Source organism: Apium graveolens, chromosome 11, assembly GCF_009905375.1.
Source record: "Apium graveolens cultivar Ventura chromosome 11, ASM990537v1, whole genome shotgun sequence".
NCBI classification, from domain to species: Eukaryota; Viridiplantae; Streptophyta; class Magnoliopsida; order Apiales; family Apiaceae; genus Apium; species Apium graveolens.
The window spans coordinates 12,951,906-12,962,997 of record NC_133657.1 but is presented as its reverse complement, the minus strand read 5'-3'; the positions used below and the strand labels follow the sequence as shown (position 1 = coordinate 12,962,997).

Below are 11,092 nucleotides of genomic sequence, written 5' to 3'. Positions count from 1 at the left end.
TAATTTGTGAAAATCCCAACCGATACTTCTCTCTCTTTTCTAATACATACTTACGTATTTTGCATAAATTTTCTGAGCGAACTAAGGTACATGTCGTTGTTGAGTATTATATGACTGTTAACGTTTACACAACGTAAGTGGGGTAATAATTTCTTCAAGAACGGTCTAATCTTCTCGAGTGCTAGACGACTCAACTGTTTTTCAAAATTTGTTAGAGCTAAGTGTTCTCTTCTCTCTTATTTCTGATTATATCTTGTGATTTGTTCCGTTTTATGTTTACTTGTCGGTTCTTGTTAATTCCTGATTATGTAATTGTTCAGTTATTGTGCTTATAATTGAATATTACCAACGGCACGTCCAGAGTAATTTTTTTTGCCTGCAACCTTTTCCAAGTCGGCATCATGCAATTTGTACAGTTAAATATGGCTCAAGCGCACCTTCGAAATAGGGCCAGACAAGATGCTTATAATCTGCCTGTTCCGGTGGTCCTTGCAGATACCAGCTTCACGAGTCTTTGAATATTACTTGTATATGAAAATATTTTTGGCATCGACATGCAAGCTGCATTTCATCTGCCTGCCTTTGTAGAAGCTATAGCTCAAACACGGTATATATCACTCGAGAAAATATTAGTAAACCTCTATATATTATTGGGATTGAAAACAAGTTTAATGATGTTAATTTGCTGTGAGCTTTTGCGGAGTTGTCTAGCTGCAAGTGATCAGGCAAATGCCTAGAACTAGGGGAGAACTGTGAATCGATTTTCGGCAATGTCAAAAACAGAAAATCCACAGTAGAACATAATTTTGAAATAATGTGAGTAGAACTGCTAAATTTGATGGCGTGAAGTAGTGATGTCTCTAAATAATTTAATCACTGCCAGGAAAGTTGAGGAAAGATCTAGACCATGCATTGGTATCTAATCGAGGGTAAGATTCTCTGAGATTATGGTAACTGTTATTACTACTTCACCCTGCAATTGTAATGACATGAGCACGGTTGAGGTAACATATACGAGCCATATGAAAGCGAGTTGAAGGGCGATCAAGTGTCTGCATACGGAAGTTGGTTTTAGGAACCAAAGCTACTAAATTTTGAAGCAGGCCGGTGTCTGCTTTTAGGCAGAATTTAGAACAAACCAGAATGTCATAGAACAAAGGTAAGCCATTGTGGTATTGTTAATTGAGATGCCAGTTTAGCCATTTGCGTGTCAAAAATGAGTGGATAAAAGACTTGTCGAGCACGTACGAGTGTTGGTCTCAACCTAATTTGCAATGTATACAATTACTAGTACCACTATGTAAACTTTTTCTTAAAAGAATAGGCAGGTTTAGTACGTGTGTGCTATGCAGAAACTAGAATTCTTTCTGCAGTTTTTTTCTAATGCTGGAGCCTGGACAGAGGGACAGGAGGAACTGCAGAAAGCAGGGGCGGACGCAGCAACTTTTACTTAGGAGCACGTTAGTAAATTCTGAATGACACCCTCTCTTATATTTTAATTCATATGGGCATATATCTATGATTTTTTTTAAAAAATAATAGTAAAAAATCGTAAAAAGAAAAAATTAATTACGTATCCGTACTCCTTACTAGATCCTCCCCTGGCTGAAAGTACGCCACATCAACAGCTGAACCCCTTTCGATACCAGTGTGGTGCTTAATTTGTCTTCCAATTTCAGACAGATTGAATCTGTGTTCACTGTTCAGTATATCAACCAAGGGCAAGTCACTGTTCAGTATACCGACCAAAGGCAAGACGCACCAAATCCTTGAATGTAAATATTTTCAGAAAGCGAGTCATTTGTTAGAGTCATTTGTTAGTGGCCATTAGACTTTATTCTATGAAATGCATCTGGCCATTTATCTTTCAATGCACTGTTCGAGTATTTTTTTTCTCCTTTTTCCCCCATAAAGTGTGTACTATCCTGTTACTTGAACTGAATTTGAACTAGATAAACCTCATATGAGCAATTTCTAAGACTTCTGATATATCATTTCCAGGGGGCGGTATAAACCCATCGACATTGACAAATAAACTGTCATTTATAAAGTACCAATGTTTGAACAAAGTAATTAAGTAAATAATAAATAAGCTCTAATACTTTCCGATCCCTGAAGGATTGCTAGCTCGAATCAGCAACTTCTTTCCCAGAATTTATTTAGGGCCCTAATTTTTTGCATTCTCGGTGAAATCATTGCAAGTCTGGCAGCCGCAATCTGAAAAACGACAGATTTCACATCCAAAACATACACAGGATGTACAACCTTTGCATGTCTGAGAACGGGAACATCCGCGATAAACTCTTCGACTAGCTCGTTCTTCTTCATCTTCACATGCCACCCTGAAAGAGAGAATCTAGATATTTAGAACACTGAGAAGGTAATTTATGAGCACAAATATACAAGACAGACATGGAAATTTTTTAAAAAAACATTATTCATAAAAATTAAAATGCAGACAATTTCGGAACTTCAGCAGGAGCTATTTTCAACAATTTAAATAGACAAATATTGATCTAAATGTGATCTGCCAAGTCCAATCTGAACAAAACCAGCTTCAAATGTGATTCCTGCAAAAATAGTAGGTAAGACTATTCACATGTTTTTTACACTCGCGAGTGTAGAAAACTTTGATAAGATCCAACAAACTCATTTATACACTGATTGCATTTATATTATTTCTTTAAAAAAATGGCAATATAGACCAAAACTGAGACCAGTCGTTTATCATCATTTACTTTGGGAACGAAATTTAAATCCATAAAGAGTTGCACACCAAACTTACCAAATAGTTATTAATTTGCGTAAAAAATTCATAAGAATTGTTTTTGTTTTATTATTATTGAGAAAAAAAGATAAAAAAGATGTCGAATATAAGCAAGTAGCAGTACTCCAAAGAGTGGAAATCATGCAATACAGAATGAAGCATGTGGTGAGAGCATGGAAGAATGCAACCGACGCTTTGGAAATCTACTATTGTAAAGATTTGGTCCTAATCTCCTTCATTACATAGGAACACTTATTTCCACCGTGTTAATTTATATATTGAAAAAGGAAAAAAGTGATGTGTACCCTTATATGTGCATAAAAAAAGTACATACTTTTCATATGGTGTATCAGAACATTTCCACTTTGCATCTTTTAAAGCATTATGGTAAACTTGACATTCGTCTTTGTTGCGGAGCCGAAACCTCCGCCTCTTGCCACACACAGTACAGCGAACAAACTCATCACGATGACCAACACGAACAGTTTGTGATCGTCCATTGCCATATTTTGTTGTTTTATTGTAGTACTTAAGAAGTACTGTCTTACCCACAGGGACCTTCTCCCCATCAGCTATGACCCAAATATTGTTCTTCCACTTTCTGGCAGTTTCTCTTCCAGAATGCTTTTCAAATGCAGCCGGGGTTAATTTGTCTGTTTATGGAAATTCACTACTTCAGATAATCACAAAATATATATCATTTATTCACTTGTCAAGGTGAATTTAAAAGGAAACAATCTGGTGTTTAATATGTTTCATCAGATGTAACATTACATGTGATCACCATGCAAGCAAAATTATTTAGATGAAGGTGGTAAACATGCAAGCAAAATTATAAAGATGGTGGTGGTAAACATCTATATCACATTGATATTAATTCACAAGAATATATAAAATACAGCTCAAACACAAATTTAAATCCTCGTATATCTGTTTTTCTCAAAGACAGGAATATTTGTTTTGAAACGTTATAGGGAACAAGCCTTTGTGCAATGCAATATATGCTCAATACTAACAATGAAGGATCCGGCCAACTGCATTTACATATCCATACAAATTGGAGTAATACAGCAATCAAACTCAGACTTCCTCTGACCAGTTCTCAGAACAGTTTTCAAATTTTTATTTAATTCTCCAGGGGAAGGGAACATGGTTACAGCTTTCCTATCTATCTTGGCTACAATAATACATAGTTCAACCTAGTGATATGTAAGAGTCCACCAAAAAGATTTCCGCATAAACAACAATCTCAAGAAATGAGTTCCAACATACATGTATGGTTCAGTAGAACAACTCATAACCCAATCAAAGATATTTGAAATTATGTCATGGTCCAGAATCGTTTGCAATCTTCAAATTATATTTTAGACAATACGGTTTCATGCGATATATGCTTAATCAAGTAAAGTACAGAAAATTTAAAATGCAAAGTTGTGGTAGGAATAATTACAGTTACACATGTCATCTGTGATCCATCAAAAGTTGTTTCATCATAGTTAGATATATTCAGCAGCAAGAAACATGCACAAGAAATACATATGACTGCAACCTAGCTAACTACCTTACAACATAAATGACAAAAATTCAAACTAGCGAGAAGTGACTAATTAACAGAATGACAAACATTGAGGATCATACACAATGTGCATCATGTTAAAAGTATGTACATATCATTAAACACAAACAATGCACATCAAAATGGACTCAATAATTCTTTATAGCAGTGGTACTGCGGTAGCAATATTCACAAGATGGACGCTTATCTCAAACGTCAAATGGACAGGTAGTTAATAAGCCATTATAATTCAAAGTCCAGAGCAGAATATCAAACAGATGACAACATAAAATTATATCATTGACCCTAAAAATACCGAAAATATCAGAATGAAGATTAAGTTAGACAAATGAACATACACTTTAGGTGCATTTAAGCATCAATCATCAAATCAACCATAAAAACAAACACACACTACACATTAACCTAAAGTTCGGAAACTAGCAACGCATAAAAACCGAAGACATGCAAGCGGAGAAAACAAGGTAAATAGCAAGAGGAAAGCAGGACCTTCATCACAACCAGGAGTGCAATCACAAGCAATTTCAAGATCGCCATTGGGAAAAACCCTAAGAGTCCCAACAGCATCACCGTATTGATGACTTGTGCATCCGCAAATGATCTCGACATGATCTTCGCATATCGTAAACCCACTCATCTCCTTAACCTCCTCATCAGTAAACATCTGTGCCCCGCCAATCTCACTTGCTACAGAAGCTGCATTTTCCTCCATTTTTCACTACAATACAAAATTAAATAAAAAATAAAATCAATCGGCAAGTAAGTAAATAGATTTACATTTAATTGAAAAATAGGGAAAACCGCAGGAAAATCAAATTTTAAAAATAGGGCACAAAGACGATAGATTCATATATAGATATAATGGTGCGAGTAAGGAAAGTAGTAGTAGTAGCTAGTATTATTATCGTATTATTAGAGACGAATAAATCACAAGCGGTCGTTCATTAGATGTGCGTAAAAATCAAGGGAGAAAACACACACACACCTCCAAGGGGTTGGAGGGATAGAGATCTGGGAGAGATTGAGAGAGAAATTGAGTAGGGAGAGAGAAAAGGGTTTTTGTTTTGTAGAGAGAGTACCGAGTAGGGAGATATATATAAATATTTAAGAAAGGTTATGATTTTTTAATTTTTTTTTTAATTTGAGTTGTTCCGTTTTCGGCGATAGGTAGAGATGAGCTGTTTAAAGGTAAGGAGGTTGTTGTAAGTTGTGCAGCTTGGAACTTGTTGCGTGGGCAGTATTTCATGGGTTTGAATTATTGGGATGATACGAGAGACCCGAACCCCTTGTATAAAGACTAGACTGAAATGATATGTTTTTTTTTACAGATGGTTGTTTAACTTGAGGGTTTGTAAGTTTGGGAACCCCAACGAGTGTAAAAAACTAACTCCGTGATGTAGCATGAAATACTTATTAGGGGAGCCGGAGGCCAGAGCCGAGAGGACTGATGCATACCCCATTATTCATCCGATATTAGATACTAAAAGCGGTGTTCTAAAAATCGGTCTAGGTACTAGGCGGTGGTAAAACGTTCCGACTCGGACCTAGGCGGTGATTTAGGCGTTTTTTCAAAAAATCGGGTCAAAATCAGGATTAGGCGGGCTAGGCGGTCAAAAATCGGTCCTAGGCGGTGTAGGCGGAAAATAATTAAAAAAAATATTTTTTTACGTTTTTATAATTTTAAATCATTAATTTCTTAATTTCACACAATATCATGTCAATTTATAATATAAAGTATTGGTAAGAAATAACAAGTAATCTAATATATTTATTTTCTCACTTAAAATATAAAAATAACATATTATAATTAATTTAAAAGTGTGAATTAAAATATAGTTAATATTGTAAACTCAATAATTAGTACATAACGCATGTCAAATGTGTAGATATTGTTTAATACCATTCTAATTTCTTTTTTCAAACAAATATTTGACATGTTGATCATTATATAATTATAAAAATTTAAAATAATATTTATATTCTTCCGATTAATGTTCCGATTAATCGGTCCGATTAATCTCCAACTTGCCGATTAATCTCTCAAAGGTACCCTCACCGCCGTGGCATGCCTAGCGAAGTCTGGAACACTGACTAAAAGACACTAGAATATATCAATTAAACAAGCCTACGTAGGTTAGTACTCCCTCCGTCCCTCCTATTTATTTACATTTTTTTTAAGATGTCCCTTCCCATCATTTATATTTATATTTCAAAATTTTTCAAAAATAGTAAAATTATTAGTCCCAAAATATCGTAGAAGGGGGGTTGGATACGATACCTACAATCTTTTCGATTCGATTACAAGTTATTCGTTAAAAGTACGGAATCAAAATAGACACAAAACAATTCGAGGAATATATTATTTTTTTAATATAATCCTTGAGGTTGCTACAATCTAATCAATAAATTGATTAGCTACAATAAATTCAGCAGCATAACAATATGTACTCATTTAGCTGAAGAAGATGACTAAAATGAATTGTACTCATTTAGCTGCTAATATAGACTTTCAATTCATTGGACATGTGGCATTACTGTGTCCACACAATTCTTTGAATTGCTGCTTGTTTAATTCACTGGAAATCACAAAGTGTTCTATGGAGATCAGTGTATCCTTTGGCTTCTCTTCTATGGCGACCAATATCTTGTGTTGCTCTATGGCGACCAGTTGATGCTCTATGGCAACCACTGGTGCCTTAGAGTGATTCTCTATGGCGACCATTGTGGTGCCTTAGAGTAATTCTCTATGGCTACCATTGTGGTGTCTTAGAGTAATTCTCTATGACGACTGCTCTGTAGCGACCACGGAGATTACTTGTAGTAATCATTACACTTCTATAACGACCATAGTGAAGAGTCTTCTGCCTTGGAATGTTTTTGCTTCTCTTTTGCCATTCTTCATTGTATCAACATTTTCTTCTGTAACTGAATCAAAATCCCTTCTTGAATACTAATGTTTGGCGCACTGGTCAGGTACACAAACAATTAGCATTGAAAGATCCTAATTTAGTTTGTCTTGTGTTTCTGAGCTGATGCAGATTGGTGAATATCCATTGCTTCTTTCACTAAACCCTTGATCTGTAACACTTGAAATCAATTCATGTAACTGATGCTTAAAGTCCCTTGATGTCTTATTCTTCATGATTGCTTGAACATATTAATGAACTTCTTTCCATGATCTATTTTGAGGACTTAAAGAGTCAATTGCATCTTTTGGTTCTTTGTGTTTATCATGTCTTCATCTGTAAAGTTCTTGTGCTTCACAGTTTAATATTGTTTATCTGTTTCTGTTTTCATGTTGAGTTATAATTCCTCGATAATATGTTACATTATATCATGCTTTACAATCTCCCCCTATTTGATTGTTAGAGTTCGACAAGCAAATCCCTAAGGATAACTCAACTGATAATAAGAAAAAGTACAATCTCAAAATAGATAAAGATATTAAATACATTCTAGATTACATACTCAATTCAAGATTTCTTAAGTTACAAATTACAAAGAAGTGTTCCTTTAGCCTGAACATATATTCTATATCTTCTTTGTCTTTGTTCTTTTCTGCTTCCTGCTTCCTTCTCCTTCTTGAGTTTGATTAGATTTTCTCTTAGTGACTTTCTTCTTAGGATCTGAAGGTTTTGGAGGGAATTCTTTCAGCCCATTCAATCTAGCTTGCACACAATCACGAGCTTCTATTTCAAGTGCATTGACTGGAGGTGGATTGTTCAGCTCATGAAGCATTATCTCAAGATATTTGACTTTGGTGCATTTAGGAACAAGATCAAACAATAGTGATGATTTTCTGGACATTACGAAGATTGTTATCCTTTTTGGATGTCCTCTTACTCTTTTAATGTCATTGATTGATTCTTCTTCCATCATTTCATCAAGTATCTTAATGATAGGAATCAAAGCAACTTGTCCTCTTTACATGTGGATAGTTTGACATCCATCAAGGCTTGTTGTATTGAGTCTGATTCACTTGTCCTGAAGTCTTTGATCCTGATCTTGCTATTGTTGATTTTAAAGACTAGCTCCCCTTCACTGTCAATGCTGATTATGGGTTCATTGTCTTTCAGAAGATTAATTTCTGGTTCTCCATTAATAAACACCGTCCCATGATATGCTTTCGTAACCTTCTTCATATCCTTCTCTGTATCTCTTATCATTTTATCATTGAGCCTATAAGCATATAGAACTTCAGCAGCTTTATAATTTACTTCTGATCTTTTAACACTCGGAGCTTCCAGTTTAGCTCTTTTGCTCCTGAGTTGACTTTTCGGGAAAGTAAGTTGTAGAAAACGAATGGTTCTTATATGTTGGTCAGACATGGTGATGTTTTGCATCCTGCCACCCGCAAATACTTTGATAACGAATGGATACATAAAGGCTTGAGGGGATACATCCATCATAATTCTCTAAAGTTTGTCTCTGAAATATTCATTCTCATTTGATTTCAACCATGGGATTTTTGAGGCTAAGACAAATAGTTCAACAATGTTCAACTTCTTCAGCACACTGGTAAACACCTTCATCTGTAGACCATCTCTGTGATTGATAGTGATCTTGCATCCATTCTTCAGAATGTTAACAGTAGTTCCAGTAATTATTTTGCTGAACTGATCATAGAACTCAAGGATGTTTTCATGTTCCTTTCTGTAATGCTTCACAGTTCGCAACAGATTAGAGTTACCAGGGTCTGAATAGTGATATATTTCTGGTTTGTCCATTTTCTTCTTTATTTCTTCCTATTTGCTTCCTTTCCTGTTAGCTCGAAGATATGCTTCTCTCGCTTCTCTGTTCCCCCTTTTTTGAATGGCTCTCTGAATTCTTGCTCTTGATCTTTCCATTTCTTCTTGAATCTCTATATAAGAGCGATTGATTTTCTCTGGCAGCCCATAGAATAAACAGTTATCTGAGAAGGCATCTTCATCTTCAAACTCCTCGTCCTCAGTAATTATCTTTCTTTCTTCCGTAGCCACTTTTTCAAATCTTGGCTCACACCCCACCGAAACATCACTTTCATCTATTTCACCTTCCTCCAGTTCCTCTTCAGAGAATAAGGGTCTTGGAGCATATATCCGAGACAACAGATTTTTCTGCGATGTAATGATTTGGCTCAGATGTCCTGATTGCTCCCCCTGAGATGTTAATTTATCCTTAGTGAATCTTGAATTAAGGAGCACTTTTTCATCAATTCTACCTCTTCCTGTATTTCATCTCCAAACTCATCATAGGCAGCTCTAGTAGCTTGAAAGGCATCTTGAAGTAGATCAACAACAATGTCTACTTTTTCTTATTCTTCTACCCTTTTCTCCCCCTCAGTTGGGTTATCCTTCAGAGTTGGTGTTGATTGAGCATGTAAGGTCGAGACAGGGATCTCAAGATAAACAGGCAGTTGCTTGCTGACTGAGGTCATTGGCCTAGTACTGGAAAGAGCTATTTCAGAAGAGACCGGGATCGGTGCTTACTTTCTAACTGAGAGCTTTGGCTCAGTATTGTCAATTGCCTTTCCTTTTCCTTTATGAGATAGAGATCGCTCAACGAATTCCCGTAAATTGGCGAATGCTGCTTGCTGATGTTCAAGTTGATCAGAAAGACTGGTGATTTGATGATCACTGAGAGATAATTCTTCTTGAAAATGTTGGTCTTTAAGAGCCAGCTGTTCTTTGAGATAACTATCTTTAAAAGCCAGCTGCTCTTCAAGATAGAATTTGGTGACATAGTTTGATAGATCTATGGGTGTATTTTGGATGGTAGGTGTCTCACAGGCTTCTCGCAGTGTATCACTCATCACTCTAGCACTCGGTTTTGGGTGATGTGTGTCACTCATTCTCATATGTGCACTTTGCTCAGAGCTCCGAGTTCCAATTCTACCTGCAGAAGACACTGAAGCCATCCTTAAGGAGGCCAGCAGTGGCGCAATGGGAGTTCGCAATTCCCGATCCTTGTCTGAGACAAGTTGCCTATCATCACCAGATGACTCATCCAGAGTTAGAAACTCTGGGAGGAGCACTGGGGCCATCATATTTGGTATCTGATCCCTAGCTTCCCCTTGTATCTGTGAAGATACATTCCCCTTAGGCTCACTATTTAAATCTAGTTCATTGCCAATGGGTTGCCGATCCGCGCCTATGTCAGATCCACTATCCGCAGATGCATCCAGGGTTATCAGTCCTGGGGAGGTAAGTGGTGTGCTAGATTTGGCAGTGATTACAACACTCTCTCCTAACACCTGTGAAGGTAGTTGATCCATTGAAGGACCTTGAACAAGATATTCTAACCGTAAAATGGTTGAATGCCCTGTTTTCGTCAATACTTCCTCACCAAAAAGAACTCTTGTAATCGACTTATTTAAAGCTTCAAGAGCTTGAATATTGGAGAGTGTGTTTGACTCATTACATGGCCGACGGGCGAATTTCAATAGATCTACCTTGTTGAGAAGATAGATCTAGTAACTGGTTATTTGCCTTTTTAGCCAGAGAATCCTTTTGAGAAGATACCTGGAGGTTTACAGTTATCTCAGGAGATATACTGCTTTGCTTTAATGCAGACAGAGTTGTGGGTTCTCTCAAAGTACCTTTCTTATTTGCTGCATCTAGTGCAGTTTCTCCCTCTATATGCATTGGGTCCTTATACTCCAGGGTTTGGGCTAAGAGAGTTGAAGGTGTTTGATTGGGCTCTAGAGGGTGGTTATGAATTTGTGGTATGCCAAACTCACTACCTCTCCTATCTACTTGTTCAATAAGTAG

At 36.4% G+C, this 11,092-nt stretch overlaps 1 protein-coding gene across 1 annotated transcript; it reads right to left on the bottom strand.

The window, feature by feature from the left end:
• Window positions 1–1,966: 1,966 nt before the first annotated feature.
• LOC141698289 (protein ULTRAPETALA 1-like) lies at window positions 1,967–5,566 on the bottom strand. The gene is made up of 4 exons (XM_074502962.1): window positions 5,329–5,566; window positions 4,833–5,061; window positions 3,102–3,420; window positions 1,967–2,342 (listed from the first exon to the last, which is right to left on the bottom strand). The coding sequence occupies exons 2-4, from the start codon at window positions 5,053–5,055 to the stop codon at window positions 2,168–2,170; spliced, it is 717 nt and encodes a 238-aa protein (XP_074359063.1). The 5' UTR covers window positions 5,056–5,061; window positions 5,329–5,566; the 3' UTR covers window positions 1,967–2,167.
• Window positions 5,567–11,092: the final 5,526 nt, after the last annotated feature.